Source organism: Sorex araneus, chromosome X, assembly GCF_027595985.1.
Source record: "Sorex araneus isolate mSorAra2 chromosome X, mSorAra2.pri, whole genome shotgun sequence".
NCBI lineage: Eukaryota > Metazoa > Chordata > Mammalia > Eulipotyphla > Soricidae > Sorex > Sorex araneus.
Genome location: NC_073313.1, coordinates 57,034,445 through 57,057,119, shown reverse-complemented (window position 1 = coordinate 57,057,119; position 22,675 = coordinate 57,034,445). Strand labels below are relative to the sequence as shown.

Genomic DNA, 22,675 nt, shown 5'->3' with positions numbered 1-22,675 from the left:
ACCTTCATTGTGAATTGTAGTCATTTTGTCTCAGTTAATGACTTTTTGTCATAATCTATTCTGAAATACTTTAGATATACAGAAAACTTGAAAAGATTTTTTATATACCCTACTAGCTACCTCCCATGGTAATATTTTTATTACATTTCTCAAAACTAATAGGTCAGTACTACTACGTTGATTTCCCTCATGTGTGGTTTATAAAGAAACAAAGTAAGGAAATAACAAATACTCAAGGTTAACAAACTGAGAATTGTTTTTTTTTTCTTTTTGGGTTACACCCGGCAATGCTCAGGGGTTACTTCTAGCTTTGCACTCAGGAATTACTCCTGGCGATGGTCAGGGGACCATATGGGATGCTGGGAATCGAATCTGGGTTGGCTGTGTGCAAGGCAAATGCCCTACCCGCTGTGCTATCTCTCTAGCCTGAGAATTGGTCTTTAATAGGAAACATATCACTGTAGGGTGGACAGGGGATACTGATACAATGGGGGATAGAAAGAGACAGGGGAATCTGGGACAATGGTGGAGGGAAGCTGGTTTGGGTGGAAAGTGTGATATTGAGAGTTTTATGCATGAATGCCTGCCATTATCAATATTGTAAATCTGGGTACCTAAAATAAAAAATTTGAAAACTAAAATTAAAAGCATTAAACTTTTCCTGTAATGACAAAAAATAGTATATATGTTGTGTCTGTTGGTTTTATCACTCCTTTCCATTTTTACACCTTTCATTGGTTTTCTCTTTTTACAGTGTTGCAAAGTCTTTTAGTTTTTGTGTCAAACATTAGTGAGAGTATCAATATTCAGGGAAATGCATTTTAGTTTTCCATTTAGTATAAAATATGACATAAATTTGGTATGTAGCCTTCATTAATTTAATAAATTTGTAAATTTGTGTTCTATTCCTACTTTGCTAAATTTTATAAGCTGTCATATAATATATTCTTTATTTATTAATTGAAATAATCATATTGGTAGATTTCCTAGGTATAATTACTATTCTTTGAATTCTTGGAATCAACTCCATGATGTATTTTAATGGATTTGATTAATGTTTTTTGTTTGTTTGTTTTGTTTTGTTTTTGCTTTTTGGGTCACACCTGGCAATGCATAGGGGTTACTACTGGCTCTGCACTCAGGAATTACTACTGGTGGTGCTCTGGGGATCATATGGGATGCTGGGGATTAAACCCGGGTCAGCTGCATGCAGGGCAAACACACTGCCCGCTGTGCTATCACTCCAGCCCCCAGATTTGATTAATGTTTTATCTAAAATTTTTGTATCTATATTGTAAGTGAAGTGAGCCCTTTTCTTTTATTACCCTTATCTAATTGTAGAATCAATATTTCAAGATAATAATTGATGAATAAAGTGAGCTGGGAAGTTTTTGCCTTTTTTATATCTTTTAGAATAACTTGTGAAATTCCCTGGGAGTCTGGCATACTGAATTTATAAAACTGTGTAGGTTTGGATGAGGTCATTGCCTCCAACCATTACCATTTTGGTTTCATTAATACGTAGTGGCCTGTTCTACTTCTTCTTATAAAATTTTTATCTTCTTATGGCTTTCTAGGAAAATAACTTATCTAAGTTTTCCAAATATTTCTGTGCAGTTCCTAATAGTTAGGTTTCTGGCATGAATACCTAGTGATACTGTCACAAAAAGGAGGGTCAGAGGAAGTTTCGCTACCTTTGTACTTCCTACAAAGCAGTGTCTACAGTGTCTATGTATTACTTTGTTATGTATATAGTTATTTATTTTTCACAAATTTTTTTTATTGAATCACCATGTGGAAAGTTACAAAGCTTTCAGGCTTAAGTATCAGTTATACAATGCTCGAACATCCATCCCTTTACCAGTGCACATATTCCACCACCAAGACCCACAGTAAACCTCCCCCCACCCCACCTGTGTAGCTGATAAATTTCACTTTACTTTCTCTTTACTTAATACTTCATAGGTTACATAAGTGTTATTTTTATAGGCACTACACTGAGCAGTCCTGGGAACTAAGTGGTGCTGGGAATCAAACTTAGGGCCTCATACATTCTAGTTACTTACTCTACCTTTTGAGCTATATTTCAGCTCCTCTTTTGTCACCTTGTATATTTTTAATTATTTATGTGCGTACTTCTATAAATGTGCTGTGTTTTTATATTTGACCATTTATTTATTTTTGTTAATAGGAATTGGGTGGGGAGGAGTAAGGAGTTAGTGTGTTTTTTATTTTTGTCTGTTTGCTTTGTGTACCAATAATTGAACCTAGGGGGGCTAGAGCAATAGCACAGCGGGTAGGGCGTTTGCCTTGCACGCGGCCGACCTGGGTTCTAATCCCAGCATCCCATATGGTCCCCTGAGCACCGCCAGGGGTAATTCCTGAGTGAAGAGCCAGGAGTAACCCCTGTGCATAGCCGGGTGTGACCCAAAAACCAAAAAAAAAATAATAAATAAATAAAAAATAATTGAACCTAGGGCCTCATAGATCAAGGCATGCACACTATCAATCAGCTACATATCTGGCTCCCCAGTGTTTGTGTTTTTATAAAATTTAAGACTAAAAAAAGACAAATTTTTCAAAGGAAAATTAGTTGGGTGATTTTTTTCCCTTATCTATTCATAACTTTCTGAGCTACAAGACTTTCTCAATACCCTCTTGTGTATGTGTCCATCTCTGCCAGTAGCCAATTCATTCGATCTGCTTTAGCATGTTTTTTCAACGTATTTACAACTGTGAGGGGCTGTGATTTTATGTGTATCTTTATGTCTCTTCAAATGTATGAATCTTTAAGTGTGAGGGGTTCTATATGCTATATGCATCCCTGTGTTTTCACTGTAGAAATATATGCATGGAGTACAAGTGCTATGTGGCAAGTTCAGACGCTCCATGTCTGGAAGAAACATTACAACAGGAAATACTCTGGATTCCAGCTTCCGGATGGAATTTCACTCAGAAAAACACCCCTTCCTCGTCCTCCCAATAACTGCAGTATTCTTTTTCTTTCTTCAGGAGACTGAGTTGAGGGGGTTTATACTAACCTTGACCTTAGAGACCACATCTTTCAGGAGGGATTGGCAGAGTGATGAAATTCCACACCCTGCCATTCTCTTGCCAGGCCTACCTCTTGCTCTTAAACACTTTAATAGTTCTACTTTATCCGCCAGACCAATTCCAATCTAAATTTTCCGAAGTCCAGAGAAAGAACCAGGGAAATGAAGATAAAGAAATAGTAAGATTTTTAAAAATTTTATTGAACACCATGAGGTATAGTTACAAAGCTTTCTTCATGTTTGAGATTCAGCCATATAATGATCGAACACCCATCCTCCACCAGTGCACATTTTCTACCACCAATGTCCCCAGTATCCCCCTCCTCCATCCCAGTCCTCACCCTGCCTCTATGGCAGACAATTCCCCCAATACTCTCTTTCTAGTTATTGGGCATTATGTTTTGCCCGAATTTTCCCACCACCATCCAAGCCTGCCTGCCAGGGGCAGATGCTAGATAATTTATTTTCCATTTCTCATTTTGAATCTGGAATCCTACATTGTAAATGGTGGAGTCCAGAGACATCTCTGTAAGGCACTAATCTATTTGGGTATTCAATTGAGTCTCTGGACCAGGGCTGTAGGTACGCTAAGATGATGCCCCTTGGAAGCTTGTGGGCATGACAGCTAGGCTGAGGAGCAGGCGGGGAACTGGGGAGGAACCGCCCATCACTTCTGCCTCCATGTCACTTGGAGATTTTAGTTCTGGAACCCACATACCTGAGCCTTGCTTGTGGAAGCTCTTGTTCGCCCATGTTCCATCTGGAGTAGGCGGGGAGACTGCACCTGCTCCATCTGGGGTGCCCTGGTGAAATTGGCTCGGTATGGGGCCCGGAGGAATCTCCAGTTCTGTGGTGACTCCAGGACTCGCTTCTACGTAGTAAGATTATTTTTAAGAAATAGATTAACATAGATATGGGGGAAAAAAGAGATACAGAGAAAAAAGACAGAGGCCAAGAAATAGGGAATAATAGTAGGAATAGATGGTCAGAAATGGGTATGAAGGATGAGGGCAGAGATATATAGAGAGATGAAACAGACAGGATGAAAAAGGAACCAAGTGAAATGAGACAGAAATATAAGGATAATGGAGAAAGAGACAGCGATTGGGGTCAGAGAGGCAGTTACATAAAAGGTGAGGACAGAGAGATAGTGATAATAACAGTAAGGTAGACAAATCATGACTAGAATTAGATAAACAGTGTGGTGGGGAAGAAAGAAAGATGGTATTAGAGCTAATATTATGGAGCGCTGTGGTTAGAATCACACATAGCAGTGCTCAGGGGCTATTCCTGGGTCTATGTTCAAGAGTAACCTCCGGTTGTGCTCAGGGGACCATATACTGTGTTGGGGATGGAATCAGGCCTATGGTTGAAGTGCTGGTTGCAAGGCAGGTGTGTTACAGCTGGTTCTATCTCTCCTGCTCACAATAATATTGTGAAGCTATTACCATCCTGATTTTACAGATTAGTATACTCAGGCACAGCTAGTGAATTTACTATCTAGTACCAGAAACCATACACTTGACTATTTCTGTGACAGAAAGAGACACATAAACAAAGAGCTGATGACAAGATAACAGATGAAACACATATGGGGAGAGAGAGATTGAAGCAAGAAATAATCATGTGAGGAGAACAACCCAACAAAGAGAGATGGTAACAGAGGTAGGAAAGAGGTGACAGATTACGAGAAGTCAAAAAGGGAAGTTGGGACAAGACCAACACAGGACTGTGTGTGTATGGGAGAGAGAAACAGAGATAAAGAATGTAAATGTTAAGAAGGAGAGATGAAATCACAGGTTGGAATAAAAATATTAGAACAGGAAAAATATGTGAATACTGAAATAATACAAACAGAAAGACAAGTAGTAAGTGACCGCCAGAGATAAAATAAATATGGACAGTGATGAGGACAGAAGGTCAGACAGAGAAGTCAATGACTCAAAATAAACTGAAACCAAAGATAAAACACAGGAATCCTGACACACATAAATTCAGGAAAAAGAGGTAATATGATATTAGATATTTGAGAATTCAGGCAGACTTTATGAAAACCATCAGAGATGGGTTAGAAATCAGGTGTACCACACACAGACAATACAGAAGGAGGGGAGAAAAATCAAGAAGAGAAACAAATAAGAATAAAAAAGACAAAAAGGAGAAACTACCAGAGAGATGTAAACAGAAATATGAGAAAGAAAAATAGAGATGAGGAAATGTCTGAGAGGTGCTAACAGTGATAATGAAGTGAGGATAAGAGGAAATAAGAAGAGAGATAGAGATTTTTGAAAGGGTGAAGTCATTTTAATCCAACAAACGTTTACAATTTTCGCAAATATATCAGGGCTGGTACTGGGCTGCATGGTGCCCATAGGTTATGTGGTCAGGAAGTGGGGCCTTTGTTATTCCAAAATATATATACATATATATAATTATATACAGTACCCTATATCCATGATCCTATATATACAGAGGGATATCATATATTTATATCAGGTAGCAAGGACTATGCATGCACATGCATGCATTATGTAATCAAATCCTCACAAAATCTGATATGGTAGGAATTATTACCATCATCTCTAGTTAACATATGAAGAAACAGAATGACAAGTAACTTTCACAAGGTAGGAGTGAAGCCCCCACCTCAGCCAATGGTAATAGTATATTATAAATTATTGATTAGGATTGATCCTTTTCTGTACATCCAAACTGAAAAAAGCCCAGTCTTCCTAACTCCAAGTCTTACATGTACAACCACAATTCCACACTGATCTAATGAAGCCTTGCTGACAGACTGATGGAAGATTAACTCTGTACACTCCTGAACTACTGAAGCTCCTTCCGTCTTCTGAAGGAGACTTACCTTAATGAGGTCTTGGTCTTGGAATGTATCCTCTGCAGATGGAGATATTGTTTAGTATCTCCCATATTCTTGACCCTCTTCCTTCTGTCACCCTATCTTTCTGGGCTCTATTCTCATTTAAAGCCAATTTAAGAGAATTTTTTATACACTTGCTCCACTACAGTGGGGTATAGGGAGGCTCTGATCTTCTGAGCTCAGGGAGGGTCCTATACAATCTGAATTACCATCAGGACTCAGTGTGAAAATTCCTACAGTTTTTTTGTTTGTTTTATCTCTGGGCTAAACCTGGTTGTGTTCAGGGCTTATCCCTGGCTCTTCACTCAGGGATTTCTCCTGGCAGAACTTGGAAAATCATATGAAATGCCAGCCCTGCACTCTGTACTGTCTCTCTGGTCCTACATTCCTAGTTTTTAAATTTTATTTATGTTCATGTTACAATAAATAATAGAATATACTCTATACTCTGGGCTGGAGCTATAGCACAGCGGTTGGGCGTTTGCCTTTCACGCAGCCGACCCGTGTTCAATTCCTCCGCCCCTCTCGGAGAGTCCGGCAAGCTACTGAGAGTATCGAGCCCACGCGGCAGAGCCTGGCAAGCTACCCGTGCGTATTGGATATGCCAAAAACAGTAACAATAAGTCTCTCAATGAGAGACGTTACTGGTGCCCGCTCGAACAAATCGATGAGCAACGGGATGACAGTGACAGTGACTCTATACTCTATGTTTTGAATAATAAAACAACTGTCTGTTACCTATCACCAGATTCAATAACAGATCATTTCCAGGGCTGGAGAGATAGTGTGGCACAGAGGGTGCTTGCCTTGTATGTGATTAACATAAGTTCCATTTCCAGAACCCAATAAAGATGGTCTCCCCAGCACTGCCAGAAGTGATCCCTGAGCATGGAGTCAGGAGTAAGCCCTAACTTCTGCTGGGCGTGGCCCCCAAACCAAAACAAGCCAAAACCAGATCATTTCCAAATGGCAAAACCTCTAGTGTAGTCTTCCTGCTCATTTATCCTTCCCCTGCCTGAGGTAGCCACTGTTCTGAATTTTCAGATTTTTATTCCCTCATTTTCTGTATGGTTTAACAACATATGGCTGTATTGTTTGATTTTGCTTGGATTTAAACTTTATATAAACACTTATCCATAAGTTTTGTTTGTTTGGGGGCCACACTCAGCAAAAATCAGGGGATACTTCCTGACTTAGTGTTTGGGGGGTTTTCCTGCAGTGCTCAGGGGACCACATTTGCTACTGGGGGTCAAACATAGGCCTCCAATATGTGAAGCATGAGTCAGTCCATTAAGCCATTTCTCAAACCCTTCATGACTCTTCTTTAGCCACATCTGTTGGTGTTCAGGGGTCACACCTGACTCTATGCTGAAGGGCCACATCTGGTGATGCTCAGAATCATATGTGGTACCAAGATTTGAACTATTGTCACAAGTAAGCAAATGCTAAATTATCCCTCTGACCTTCCTCCTTGACTTTTTAAAGTCAACTTTAGATTTCCTGACTTTCATCCATGTTCATATATAGCTATATTTCTTTCATTGTTTACTTCCTTATAGTATTTTTCATATAAATATGTCCCAATTTATTCACTTCCATATTATTATTTCCATTGCTTGCTGGTATAAAGGTCTTTTGTGAACATTCTTATAGTGTCTTTCATTAACATATGTCTAAAGGTATCTTAGGAGAGTGACTATAAAACTTTTTGGTCTTAGAACGTACATTCCTTGAACTTGTTGCAGATTCCAAATAGCAATGCTCCAAATAGTTTTGATGGATATGGATTATATCTATTCTCTATTGATACTTGCTGCATTCAAAATTAAAACTGAGAAATATTAACATATAGATTAAATACCAATAACACATCATTAATGCAAATAACATGTTCATGAAAAATAACTAATTTCCTTGACAAAAAAGATTTAGTGAGAAAGGTGTCATTGTTTATACATTTTTAAATATCTTCACTGTATGGCTTAAAAGATGACAGCTGGATTCTCATATCTGCTTCTGCACTCAGCCTGTTGTGATATCACATACCATGTAGTCTCTGGAAAATACTTTCTAAAATAATTAAAGTAAAAGAATCAAATAACATCTTGATAGTAGTATGGCTTTGGCCCTCCTACCCCTGATCTCATAATCCCCAGATCACAATATGGGAACCCCTGCTTTAGGATATATACTTAAACATAAATGTGTTGTGTTATGGAGTATGTGCATCTTTCAGTTTTAAAGAAAATGCAAAGCTTCTTCAAGAGTGGTTGCATCAATTTACACTACCACCAGTGGCATGTCTACTCTGCCTATTTTGATGTCAATCTCTCCATTTCTTTATAACTGCTTCTATCAAGGTCACTACCAATATTCATGTCATATCCAGTGGATCTTTTTCATTCCTCTTCTTTTCCTTTTTCAGTTTTTTAGGTTACACCCAATGGTGCTCAGAGATTTCTCCTGGCTCTGTGATCAGGGTTCACTCCTGGCAGACTCTGGGGACTATACCGGTGCCAGGCATCAAACAAGGGTCCACTGCATGGAAGGAAAAAGCCCTAGCCACTATATTATAACTCTGGCCCTTCTGGCCCTTAGCACTGTAGCACTGTCTTCCCATTGTTCATCAATTTGTTCGAGCGGGCACCACTAACGTCTTCATTGTGAGACTTGTTACTACTGTTTTGCATATTGAATAGGCCACGGGTAGCTTGCCAGGCTCTGCTGTGCGGGTGGGATACTCTCAGTAGCTTGCCGGGCTCTCTGAAAGGGACAGAGGAATCGAACCCGGGTCGACCGTGTGCAAAGCAAACGCCCTACCCGCTGTGCTATTGCTCCAGTCTGGTTCTTAACTTATTGAAATATACCCAACAGAATGCTGGTTCTGTCTCTATCTCTTTTCCTCTTTCTCAGTGTCTTTGCCACTTCCTACTCCTTTATACAGCTTCTAAAGTTGAAATTTCTCAGAGCACAGTTCTCTTTCTCTTTCTCTTTGCTATTTCAGATTCTTTTCAGAGTCTTGCTTTGTAATGTCATCTATATATTAATAATTCTAGTTTAAATCTGAATGCCAGAGCCAGGAAGACAGCTGAAATGCAAGCTTTGTATTTGGTAACACTAGGTTTGATCCCCATGTCCACATGATTCCTAAGCATTGTCAGGAGTGTTCCCCACCCCCAAATACACTAAATCTGAAACCCAGACCTCTCCCTGTGATGTATATGTATCACCTGCTTGATTTCTCCACTTGATTTCCTCAAGGGCAAATAGAACTGGATTCTAAATCTTTGCTTGTAAACCTTTTGCCTGTCTCATTCTCACATTCCCTGTCCTTCCAGTAAATACTGTAGCCCACATCCGATACCTAGGAGGCATCATTGATACCTTCCTCTCCCTCCCACCCTAAGGCCACTACCAAGAATCAGAAATTGTAAATCTCTCAAATCTCCATTTTCTCCACTGTGACCACCATAATCCACTCAGTATATCTCTGGCTTCCGTAAGATCCTAATCTTATCCACCTTCAATTCAACCCAAAGCAGCCAATCTTTTTAAAAGTATTAATCTTGTCAATCCTAAATTTAAAATCTTTCGATATAGTATAACTCAATATATGGGGGTGTGAAATAAATTAAAAATAGATACTGCTGGGGCTGGAGTGATAGCACAGCAGGTAGGGCGTTTGCCTTGCACACGGCAGACCAGGGTTCAATTCCCAGCATCCCATATGGTCCCCTGAGCACCGCCAGGGGTAATTCCTGAGTGTATGAGCCAGGAATGACCCCTGTGCATCGCCAGGTGTGACCCAAAAAACAAACAAAAAAAATAGATACTGCTTCATCAGATCTAGTTCACATAAAAAATGAATTGAGGGCCAGAGAGATAGAACATTGGGTAGGGTGTTTCCCTTGCATGCTTCTGACTTGGGTTCAACCAGACACCAAATATGTCCCCAGAGACCCTGTAGGAATGATCCCAGAACAGAAAGCCAAGAGTAAGTCCCCAACACTGCCAGATGTGACCCCAAAACAAAATTGGAAAGGAATTAAAACAAAATTTTCATGAAACATACTTTTCTACATGATCCTATGATGCAGTCTAATAATTTCTACTTTTTTCTCAAATTGATTTTAGTACCTTCTATAGTTTGACCCACATTTAGAAAGCATAACTTCAGAGCCAGGGAAATTGTACATGGGGCTAAAGTGCTTGCTCTACATTCAGTGGACTTGGTTTTGATCCCTGGCACCATGTATGAGCCCTGAGCATCACCAGGAGTGATCCCTGAGCACAGCTAGGTATGGCTTCAAATTATACAGTAATAATGGTGCTTGCCCTTCATGTGGCTGACACTAATTAAAACCATTGCATTCACATGGTCCCCTGAACACCACCATGTGTGACACATCCCCAGAGCAGAGCCAGGAGAATACTCTTGCCCCAAGCACCACCAGGTGTGGCCCAACTCCACCCATCCAAAGTATTGTTTCAATACCTTTCCATTGTTGATAGAATAAGAGAGTTTCCTTTCCAAGGCCTATAAATCCCTCTATAAATTTGTTCCTGCTTACCTTTACTACTTCATGTTCCATTCTTCTTTCTCTCAGCTCAGTATGCTTCAGTTACACTAACTTTTCTGTATTTCTATGCACACTATTTTTACTCTCCAGTACTTTCCCATTTGCTGTGTCTTTTGACTGAAAACACTTTTTTCAGTTTCTATGTTTTAAATTTTTTAATTGAATCACTGTGAGATAGACTCTTACAAAGCTGCTCATGATTAGATTTCAGTCATACAGTATTCCAACACCCATCCCCCCACCAGTGTACATTTCCGAGCACCAGTGTCCCCAGGTTCCTTCCCATCACCCCCACCCCCTACCCCCTGCCTGCCTCTATGGCACTATGGCAGGTGCTTTTCTTCGCTCGCTCTCTCTCTGCCTCCTTTTGGACATTGTGATTTGCAATATAAATATTGAAAATATTCCTTTACCTACATTTAGCACTCAGTTCTTGTCCATCATGACCATTTGACTCAGAAAACTTTTACTTCCACTCATCAACTAACTCCAACTCAATCATATCTCAGTTTAAATATCTGTCCTTTCTTTACTTCCCAAACTATATTGCCCCACTTCATTATTCTCTTATCCCCTTCAGCTCATTCTGTCCCTTTATTCTGTAATGCCATAGGCCTTATAACAATTTGTGAATATGTGTGTGTTTTATGCGTTTATTTTACATTCTTTCCAATATCAGGCCATAAAATATGAAAACCAAGTCTTAATCATGCCTGTCTTATTCACTAGTACCTCACATGATGTGTGTTCGAAAGATATACCTTAAATAAACTGAGAATTAAAGAACAAATAAAGAGAAGCAGAAGAGATAGTACAGCAAGTAGAGCTTCTTTTCTTTTTTTTTCTTAATTTTTTCTGCCAATCATCACAACCGAGCTTCTTTTTTGAGTCAAGGAAACTAATTGAAGGAAACTAAAAATTAGAGTGATATTTCACCATTTTAAATATTATGCTGCCTACAGCATAGAGAATAGAGGCCAGGGAACAAGATTGAAACAGTAATACTTTGCCAAGCTAAAAATAGTACTGCCCTAGACTAGAGGAGTGGTAGTAGAAATGAAGATACTACCTAAATAAGTATGGGAGATATGCAGGAGATTTTTAAAAAATGGTAGGACTGGGGCTGGAGCGATAGTACAGCAGGGAGGGCGCTTGACTTGCACTCAGTGGGCTCAGAATCCCATATGGTCCTCTGAGCACCATCAGGAGTGATTCTTGATTGTAGAGTCAGTAGTAATCCCTAAACATCACTATGTATGGCCCCAAAGCTTTTTTTTTTAAAAAAAGACACTCTAAAATATCAGAAATCCAAAACTGCGTGGCCACTGTCACAGCTGTGCAACCTCATATGCTCTTCATTCTCAGCAATGGAAAACAAATTATCAAATGATGACTTTTCGGCAGTTCTGAATGTTGGGGGGAAATTTCAAATAATAATAGTGAGTCTTCTGTTGAAATATTGATGTAATCAAAGTTAAGGGAGAGTAAAGTGAAAATCATCAGCCACACAGAGGTGGGTGGTGGGTGGGATGGGATGTATACTGGGGTTCTTGGTGGTGGAACATGTGCACTGGTGAAGGGATGGGTGTTTGATCATCGTGTTACTGAGACTTAAACCTGAAAGCTTTGTAATTTTTCCCATGGTGATTCAATAATTTTAAAAAATCTGGAAAAAAAGACACGTTCGTAAAAAACAAATTACCAAAGAAGTTGGAGAAAACTGAGGGTTTCCCTTCCATAGAAATGACTGAAGAATGAAGAAATGGTCGCTAGCACCAAGTGCTATCAATGAGTCCCATAGAATATTTTTTTAAAAGATTCGAAAAATTTAGTGATATGGGTCATGGTAGACCTTGATGACAGCAGTATCAGGCAACATGTGGAGGCGGACTGTAATGGATTGAAAGGTAAGTGGGAAGTAGGGGGAATTAAGATGGTTAAGTGTAGGCGACTCTTTTGAGACATTTATAGAAAAGAAAAAGAGGGGGAGGTGTTTAACAAGGGAAAGTGTTGGGTACTTTGCTTCATTTTTAAAAGAAAAAGATCTGAGTGCTTTGCGATGGTAAAGAGCAAGTGAGGAACTCTGCAAATTTTGTGGAAGTCACAAACTCCCTTTTTGGTGACTTGTTTCCTTTCTGAAGCAGTGAGGTTATCTGCCTGACAGTTAGGTTTTCGAAAGATAAAGAGATGAAGTTGGAGGTTTGAAGAAAAGAAAAGGTCGGAAATAGCTGCTGTGGAGAAAGGAAGAGAGTGTAAGAGCTGCCTAGGAACACATAGGGTGTGGGTCATTGATGACTGCTTGGTAGAAGCTGGGAGCCTGAGGGGGCCAGAGAGATATAGCATTTTGGGTAGGGTGCTTGCCTTGCATGTGGCCAACTGGGGCTCAATCCCCAGTTGAAGAAAGAAGAAGAAGGAGAGGAGGAGGAGAGGGAGGAGAAGAAGAAGGAGAGGAGGAGGAGAGGGAGGAGAAGGAGAGGAGGAGGAAAAGAAGAAGAAGAAGAAGAAGAAGAAGAAGAAGAAGAAGAAGAAGAAGAAGAAGAAGAAGAAGAAGAAGAAGGAGGAGGAGGAGGAGGAGGAGGAGGAGGAGGAGGAGGAGGAGGAGAAGGGGAAGAGGAGGAGGAGAAGGAGGAGAAGGGGAGGAGGAGGAGGAGGAGAAGAAGAAGGAGGAGGAGGAGAAGGAAAGGAAGGGGAAGGAGAAGGAGGAGGAGAATGGGAGGAGGAGAGAAGGAGAGGAAGGAGGAGAATGGGAGGAGGAGAAGGAGAGAAGGAGAAGAAGGGGAAAGAGAAGGAGGAGGAGGAGAATGGGAGGAGGAGAAGATGATGAAGAAGAAGACGGAGAAGAAGAAGAAGAAGAAGAAGAAGAAGAAGAAGAAGAAGAAGAAGAAGAAGAAGAAGAAGAAGAAGAAGAAGAAGAAGAAGAAGAAGAAGAAGAAGAAGAAGAAGAAGAAGAAGAAGAAGAAAAGAAGGAGGAGGAGGAGGAGGAGGAGAGGATGGGGAAGGAGAAGGAGAAGGGGAGGAGGAGGAGAAGAAGGAGGAGGAGGAGAAGGAGAGGAAGGGGAAGGAGAAGGAGGAGGAGGAGAATGGGAGGAGGAGAAGAAGGAGAGGAAGGGGGAGGAGAAGGAGGAGGAGGAAAATGGGAGGAGGAGGAGGAGGAGAGAAGGAGAGGAAGGGGAAGGAGAAGGAGGAGGAGGAGAATGGGAGGCGGAGGAGGAGATGAAGAAGAAGATGGAGGAGAAGAAGAAGAAGAAGAAGAAGAAGAAGAAGAAGAAGAAGAAGAAGAAGAAGAAGAAGAAGAAGAAGAAGGAGGAGGAGGAGGAGGAGGAGGAGGAGGAGGAGGAGGAGGAGGAGGAGGAGGAGGAGGAGGAGGAGGAGGAGGAGAGGGAAGGAGGAGAGGGAAGGAGGAGAGGGAAGGGGAAGGAGAAGGAGTAGGAGAAGGGGAGGAGGAGAAGGAGAAGAAGACAATGAAGAAGACGGAGACGAAGAAGAAGAAGGAGGAGGAGGAAAAAGAAGGAGGGGGAGGGGAGGACGAGGAGAAAGAAGGAAGAAACAACTAAACTGGGGGACAATCCTGAAAACTGAGGCTGTTGGCCAGACAGTGAGGGGTGTCCGAGAGACAGTACAGTGGGGAAGTCGCTTGCCTTGCAAGCAGCACACCCGGCTTCAGGTTTGATCACCCGGCTCACTGGGTTCCCTAAGCACAGCCAGGAGTGATTCCTGAGTACACACACCAGCAGTAAGCCTGGGCACCGCCAGATGCGCCCCCCTCCCTCCGCAAAATAAAAGAAAATAAAACGAAAAACACGATGAATTCTGGTAAGAGTACAGAACGAATAGCAAAGACACATGCTCCCTTTGCCAAGCCCTGGGACTCTGGAAGTGGCGGAAAGGTTTCTGGAAAGGGGCGGAGGTCGGGTTAATGGGAGAAACAAAACTGAGAAGGGGCGCGAGCCGGCGGAGTTGGAGCGGGGAGACGCGGTGCGGGACGCGGGGGGCTAGGAGGGCGGGCAGCGGGGAAGCGGAGAGGGGCGCGGGCCGGGCGCGGGCCGGGAGCAGCCCGGCGGCCAGGAGGAGGAGGCGTGGCCAGCGCGGCGCCCGGCCGGGGGGCGGGGCCGGGAGCCGGGTCTCCGCGCCGCCGGGGCTGGGGCTGCCTGGGCAGAGGCTCCCGGCCGCTCGCCCCCACTCCCCTGGCCTCCTTCCCGCCGGCGCTGCGGAGCCCCGAGCCGGCGCTGGAGGGGACCGCGCGGCCCGGCCCCCGCGGCTGGAGCATCGGGGCGGATTGGCTGGGCGCGAGCCCCGCAGTCCGCGCGCGCGGCACACACGCTCGCCCCCCACCAGCTCGCGTCTCTCCTCCCCCCTCCCTTCCTCTGCCCTCCCCTCTTCTCCGCCCCTCAGCCTCCGCTGCGGCGGGAGGAAGAACCCTTTCCGACCGGGAGAGCTGCGATCAGTTCTCCTTGGGAGAGAAAGAAGAGACCCCGAATTCCACCCGGACGCGCGCAAGCCCGGAGGCCTTCCCGGGGCCCGGCGCCGGCGGGGCAGCTCGCGCCGAGCGTGGCCCCTCCGCTCGCCCCCCGCCGCTGCCGCCCCGACAGCGCTCCCCAGCAGGCCCCCGAGCGCGGCCCGTCCAGTCCTCGCGCGGGGCCCGGGCCGGCGATGCCTGGCAGGGCAGCGGCGGTGGCCGCGGCTGCTGTTGGTCCCACCACCGTTGCCACGGCTGCTGGCCGGGGTCCGGGCCGGGGGCTCGAGGCTCCGCAGTGGGGCTGAGCCCGCAGCCCCGCCCCCCGAGCCCGAGGCCGCTGCTCCGCCGGGTGCCGGGCCTCCTCCGCCCGCGCCTCCGCCCCAGGAGCTGGAGCCAAGCGGGGAGCCCGGGCCCCGCGCCCAGGCCCGGACCATGCAGGGCCACCGTGCCCCGGGGGGCGCTGGGCCTTCGGAGCCTGAACCCCCGGGAGGCAGCAGCCCAGGCGCCGCTCTACGGGCCTGTGCCGACTCGGACCCTGGAACCCCGGAGCCGGGACTGCCGGTGCCCAGGGGCTCAGGTTCGGCTCTCAGCGGCCCGGCAGATCCTCAGTTTGTCGGACCCGCGGACGCCTGCTCGGGCGCTTCTCCGGGGCCCCGGCTCTTGTTCTGCGGTCCCAGTTCCCAGCACCACCGGACCCTGCGCTTCTCCTACCACCTGGAGGGCTCGCAGCCCCGGCTTGGTGAGTGATCCCGAGAGCTTGCGGAGCCGGGCCTGGGGCTGGGAAACGGTTCTTCTCTTCCTCTCCGTCCCCCTGCCTAGCCCGGCCGACTCGCCGTGGCTCCTAGGAGCTCCTCGAATCCCCAACCCCTTGGCTCAGTTTTCAGCGTTCAGTTATTTCAACCTCTGACCCCTATTTCTTCTCTGTCTCCTGTACCCCCCACCCCCCACCCCCAACCCCTCGGACCCACCCTCTTACCGATCTGCTGAGGCTAATGGGAGAGGAAGCACTCTGAGCAAAAATCGGGCAGGATTACAAGACAAAAAAAGGAGGATTTACTTGGAGGAACTGGGATTTAGGGGAATAAAGGAAAGATGGAATCTTCCATTTGCCAAGGGCCTACACCGGGTCAGCCCCTGGACTGGGCGCTTTACCTGGGTTTCATTTCATTTCCTGTGAGGTGGGTATCCTTAGCCTCATTTTGTACAGGAGGAAATTGTGGATCAGACAAGTTAAGTAACTTGCCCAAGGTCACACAGCTAGTGTGGAACCAGTATTTCAAACTAGGTCTACTTGAGTCCAAAGTCTGTCTTTCCACTTACCCAAACAAACTTAGGTTGGAGACCATGAAAGTAATGCCAAGCCTTCTGCTTATGTGATTTTCTCCTGTACTGTTCAACTACTCTGGAGTATGAGTGGAAAAAGAAGAGGGATGGTGGATTGATCCACTATTGGGGTTTTTGCCAGTTGTGTATTGTGGGAGGACAGGGGAAGGAGGGAGCAAAGGTGCTGGTTAGAGAGAGGTGGGCCTGAGGAGTGTCTCGCTGAAGCTCCAGAGGTCTAGAGGGAGTGCTAGCTAGCAAGGGAGTAGAAAAGTTCTGGAGTGGGGACACAAGCCAGTTGGAACAAAGCTGGAGAGCTGTATAGGGCTGCAAGGTTGTTTGTGAAAAGAAATCATACTTAAATTTCGATTTGCAGAAGCCAAGCCACTTTAGACCAGGCTGGGGCCACAGACCACTGCCTGAAGAAGCCTTTGTGCTGCAAAGTCCTAAGTACCTGACAGTGCAACAGGGCCTCTGGCCCGGGGACCTCCCCATACAGACCTGAGCCTAGGGGCCTTGGAGGAAAAGCTGTGAATGTTTGTTTTCCCTGCTACTGGGCAATACTGGGCAAAAGTTCCACATGTCAATACAAAGCTGTTGTGCCTCTTAGGGCACTCCACAAGTCACATCCCCAGGCCCCACACGTCTTTCGAACTGTAACCCAGCAGTCGTTTGGCATACATTGCAAATAAGTTGTGGCTCTTGTTGCTCTTATGACCTTGAGCTAGTCATGGAACTCTGGAATTTTGGGGGCTCTCTCTGACAACAGGCCTTAATGCTCTGCTCTGCATGGTCCTTCTGCTGGCTTTCTAAGCATTCCTTGAGAGACATTGTGGAGCAGGCTACTCACCAGCTTAACAAAAGCAGTTTCTTTCACACCAAAACCTGCTTACAACAAACATTCCAATGTCAGGGTCTTTGCATTTGCCTTTAAAAAGAATCTACCTAGCAGCCCTTCCCCCTGCTCTCCACCTGGCTTGTTCCTCATCTTTCAGGTAGCAGCTCATATATCCCCACCTTGAGGCTTTAGGTAGGACCACTTGTGTGAGTCTCCATCACAGTTGCCATTATTCTTTCAAGTTGGCACTTAATACAGTCTGCAATCTTATTGTATGTGTCTCTGTATGTGCCCATTTCGCACCACTAGAATGTGAGCTCCACAAGGGTAAGGGAATTGTATGTTTTGTTCACTGTTGTATTGCTAGCTAACTAGCACAGTGCCTGGCATAAATAGGTGCTCAATAAATCCTTGTTTGAACAACTGCCTGAACAACTATTAAAGGAACACATAGCAGGCCCCTCAGTAACTGTTGTCTGAAACAGTGTTTCCCAAAGTGAGAAATGCTACCCCATGAGGCAACGAGCACAGAAACACCCACAGGGGCAATAATAACTTCAGTTGCAATTGGGGGTGTATTTTCAGCTTATTTGAATTTAGCTCTATGCTTAAGGGTCATTCCTGGTAGTCAAATCTACCTTTCAGAAGGTAGATTTCCAGGTAGCTGTGTGATATTTTTTCTAAAAAGGAGGCAGCAGGCCAAATAAGTGTGGGAACCTCTGGGCTGATAAAAAGTGCAATTGAATTCCTACCCTCTGGATATTCAATCTTAGAGTCTGTAACTAACTGAAAGACTTCTAGACCCCTGGTCTCTGGCCTATCTGATCAATACTAAAAGTGATTCTGAGTTGTCTTCCACTCCACCAGTCCTTCCAAATTAGAATTAGAATCCCTCTCTATGACTCCCCTCCTTTCTTCCCTTCCCCCCATTAAAATAACCACAAAGATTCCGGGATTCTTTACCCCAATGACATTCCTTCTCTTAATAATACTGATTATTTTTGTTTCATTTTTTTCTTTTTCATTTTTTTCTTCCAGTACTTTTAGTTTTGTCTTCTGTAGTTTTTCAAATTCAAGATGAAGACTGGGAATATGAAGGGTTTTAGGGAAGATGTGCCCTCCCATCCACCCATTCTTAACTGACTCAGTGTGACATTGGATGAGTGACTTTCCTTATCTGAGCTTCAGTATTTTCATCTAAAGAATGTCTCGAGGAATCTATGAAATACTTGTTGTAAAGCCTGCAAAATGAAATATATTTTTAAATGAGTGAAAAGAGGAGGCAGAGAAATTACTCAGGCTCTGTCAAGGCAGGCATGAGCCATGTGATTCACAGAAGCAAAGGGTGTGAGAAGCCAGCCTCCCACTGACCTACAGCCAAGGGATAGGCCTCTCTATCCACGGTACTCACCTATAATTGACTCCAAGATGGCTGAGTTGGTGGCTGTAGGTGTATGTGTGTGTTTAGAGTGTGGCTGTAGGGTGTATATGTGTCAGAGAGAGAGATCTTAACCTGAGAGACCTGAACTTGGGTGGCAAATGGGGTTGAGGGAGAGACAAACAGAACTGAACTCGAGAGGGACCTGAACTGAACGTTGGTGGGGATGAGGTGAGAGAGGGGAGGAAGGAGTTCATATGTTAAGATTCCCAAATACTTTGTGATTACCTCCCTCAAACTGCTGAGGACTATTCAGCTGCCATCCTTGAGAGTTCAGTGACCCACAAGGGAGACTTTTAAAAATAATAGTTATATTTTATCCATGTGTAAAGCTTTGAGTTGCTTCAAGTGCTTTCTCTCTTAGTTATCCTTTCTGAATTCCTAGGAAGGATTGTTGTTTTTATGCCCATTTCCAAGGTTGTTAAAGCCTAAGGCTTTGTTTAATCATGGAAATAATTCATTTTATGGGGGTTGAAGGCCAGAGACAGCATAGAGAAAGATGAAAAGGAGTTCTCATGGGGCTGGAGTGATAGCACAGCGGGTAGGGCGTTTGCCTTGCATGCGGCCGACCCGGGTTTGAATCCCATATGGTCCCCTGAGCACCGCCAGGGGTAATTCCTGAGTGCATGAGCCAGGAGTAACCCCTGTGCATCGCTGGGTGTGACCCAAAAAGCAAAAAAAAAAAAAAAAAGAAAAGGAGTTCTCAGGTATAATAGGTTTGCTCACCGAGATTTGGGGAAACCTTCAGGATTGGGATCCTTCCAGATTCTGGATGGAGGTCACTTTGGGCTAGATTACCAGCTTACTTGAAAGAGCCTGAGATATCTTAGATACACCAGACATTAGATTTGGAGCAGGAAAGACCCCTCAACACCCTCTGGTTCTGAGTTTCCCAAATTGGGTGGACATAGAATCCCTAGTTATCATTGACAAAATAAAATGTGAGGGGCTAGAGAGTAGTGTGGGGGTGGGGAGAAGGTTAAGGCACTTGCATGTAGCTGACCCCAATTCAATACCCAGAACTACCAGGAACCACCAGATGTGGCCCATCCCCACCTTAAGTAAATGTGGAACCTAGGAAAAGTTGAAACTTAGGAATCTATCTTCAGAGCTCTTCAGATGATTCTGATATCCTCAGCTTAGATTGGGAACCACTGGCCAAATCCATTTTCTATTTGGGGCAGAGGAAGCTAAGAGAAGCAATTTATCCATGTTCTTGTGGTGAGCTGAAGTCATGTAGAAGAATGCCTACCTTCTTGGCACTCTCTCCCTAGGTCCCTATTGTGGGTCTCCCCACTCCAAACCCCAAAGAGAAACATGGGGTCTTTGCTAAAGAGTGTGATTTCCACCAACCTACTGCACACAGATACTAGCTGCTTCAGTTTATCCTCTGTGCATAGTCCTCTATACCTCTCTGAGGTGCTCTTTTGTATTTAAAACTATAATGTACTTGAACTGTGGAGCCCTGCACATAGGAAACGGTCATAAGTAGCACCCACTTGTAGGGCCCACCCTAAAGAAATGGCCTGATAGATGTCAGCGAGATTTGCAGAAATAGGAGGAATATAGATGGAAATCCAGAGGAGAAGTTTGGTGAGAGCAAAAAAACACAGATTTGAGGCATCCTCAGAGTTGGGGTGGATTTGTATTAGTACTGGGAAGAATAAAAAGTGAAGAATGAAGAAAGTGACTATCTCGAGGTCAAAAAAGAAGCATTGAAGGGTTTCTTATGCATTGCTCAGATAAAAGTGTTTGAGAGATGCCCAGAGCTGTAACTGCATTTGCACAGAAGCAAGAAAACAGGTAGTTGGGGTTTGCAGTCATTCCAAGAAGAGGCGATACTAGCTTGGGTTCAATCTGTAGCAGTTAAAGGAGGACAAGATTAGAGAGATATCTAGTTTGAATGTGGACAGAGCATGAAGGTGGAGAGGCCAAGGAAGATGAAAAAGTATTTTCTGAAACCAAATTAGGTGACCTGGTGGACAGTGGTGGGGTACCTCCATGCAAGAGAAAAGGCAGGTCTGGGGAAGGATAATGAGTTATACTTGAGACATTGGTTCATGACCCTGGGGAAATAGTTATTGCCAGGGAACATTTAGGTATAGGGTTGGAAAGCTCAGAAGAGAGCTCTGGGCCAGAGATACTTAGGAATTTTTACCAACAATGCATATCATGGATCACAAAGCAACTCATAGGGAGGGTGTACATGACTCTAAAGGAAAGGTACATCCTTGAAAATGGAAAGTGAAGTCAGTAGACTCGAACTTGGGAAGTATTATTCATTACCTGCCCAAATGTTGCCTTAAAATGCCTATTGGGGCCAGAGAGAGTACAGTGGACAGGGCATATTGCCTTGCATACAGCTGACCCAGATTTCATACCCACCTTCCCCATATGGTCCCCCGAGCACTGCCATGAATAATTCCTGAGTGGAGAGCCAGTATTAACCCCTAGGCAATGCTGGGTGTGGCCCCAAAACAAAAAAATGCCTATGTTGATGGATTGGTATGGGTGAGCAGAACAATTTTTAATGTCTTTTTGCACGAAGCTGAGACCCATTTTAGGGATACCCAATGTTGGTGGTTGTTGCAAAGAACTGAAGAAGTACTTCTGAAGAGTGAATCAGACACTGGTGTAGTAAATTCCTGGGGTTCCTTTCCTGATGATGGCATCCTGAAAGGTCCTAGAGAGAAGTCAGTGGAAAGGAGAATACAAAACTTGGAGATAAGAAGGAGTGGTAGGCTCTGTTGAGATTTCAGTGAGTATCTGGGAAAAGACTCAGGTTGGGCTTTCCAAGCCACAACAAGAGAATGTAAAGACTGAAGATCATGGTGCAGGGAGTGGGGATGGAAGAGAAGGTTGGAGGTGGAGGGAAGACTTCCCCAGACAAGACTAAAAGAATTGAAGTTTTCAGGTTGTAGATGGTTGGAATCCCTATTCCTTGACCCTTTTGGGAGAGGATCCAGCTGGGGGCAAACTGCTCCCTCAAGGTGCGTGGCAGCTAAGTGCCCCTAAAGACACAAGCCATGGCTTTTTGGGTGCCAGTTATCATATATTAGCATATAATCTTAGGCATATATGGAGGCCAGATACTGGCTGGGTGGGACCAGGACCTGCATGGAATTAGAACAGCCTGCCATTGACCTGCCCAACACAGTTAAGCTCCATCATCAGGAGAGAGATTTCTTTGGTAAAGTGATTTCAGCCTTTCGGGGCTGGAGTACTCAGTTTCTTGGGCCTGGGAGGTGTGACATCTCCAAAAAGTCATCAAAACACATAAAGGACTGGACACAAGGCTCCGGGGCAGCAGCATAAGGATCCTTAGCAGTCTTGGTTCTTTTATTGAATTTCTTGGTCCCCAGACTGCCGTTGCCATCTCAGTGCAACAGTTTACTCATTTACTCATTTAAAATATCCAGGACCTGGTCATTTCCATTGTCTGACATCTAATAGGGTATAATAAACACCTCATAAACAGATAAGGAAGAGTAAAAGAGGAGAAGAAATTGGGCATTTCTAAATTTAATAGATATTTATTAAGAACCTAATGCGAGGTTGGCCTGCTTTAGGTGCTGGATGGGCAAGAGGGCACCCACAATTGTAGCCTTTATGAAGCTCCTTTATTTTTTTTTCTTTTTATTTATTTTTTACTGAATCACCATGAGAAACAGTTACAAAGCTTTCATGTTTGAGTTTCAGTCATACAATGATCGAACACCCATCCCTCCACCAGCGCACATTTTCTGCCACCAATGTCCCCAGTATTTCCACTCCCCCCTCCCTCTGCCTCTGTGGCAGACAATTTCCCCCATACTCTCTCTCTACTTTGGGGCTTTATGGTTTACATACAGATACTGAGAGGCTATCACGTTTGGTCCTTTATCTACTTTCAGCACACATCTCCCATCCGGAACTCTCCCTTCAACCATCATTGACTTAGTGATCCCTTCTCTACTCCAGCTGCCTTCTCCCCCAGCTCATGAGGACAGTAGGTACAGGGCCAGGAATATTGCTCCATGGTTGGCAGCCTGCCTCATGAAGCTCCTTTCTAGCAGGCAAGACTTAAATCCAAGTACAGAGGCTACAGAAACATATGAAGAGAGGCAGGC

The 22,675-nt window shown here is 44.4% G+C and overlaps 1 protein-coding gene across 2 annotated transcripts in view; it reads left to right on the top strand.

The window, feature by feature from the left end:
• The first annotated feature begins 15,169 nt into the window (after positions 1 to 15,169).
• FGD1 (FYVE, RhoGEF and PH domain containing 1) overlaps positions 15,170 to 22,675 on the top strand; it is a 40,616-nt gene continuing 33,110 nt past the window's right edge. For both annotated transcript variants that reach the window (XM_055120209.1, XM_004606578.2), the window contains exon 1: positions 15,170 to 15,709. In XM_055120209.1, coding sequence (XP_054976184.1) covers positions 15,403 to 15,709 — 307 coding nt within the window. In that variant the 5' untranslated portion in view covers positions 15,170 to 15,402. The remainder of the gene's footprint in view (positions 15,710 to 22,675) is intronic.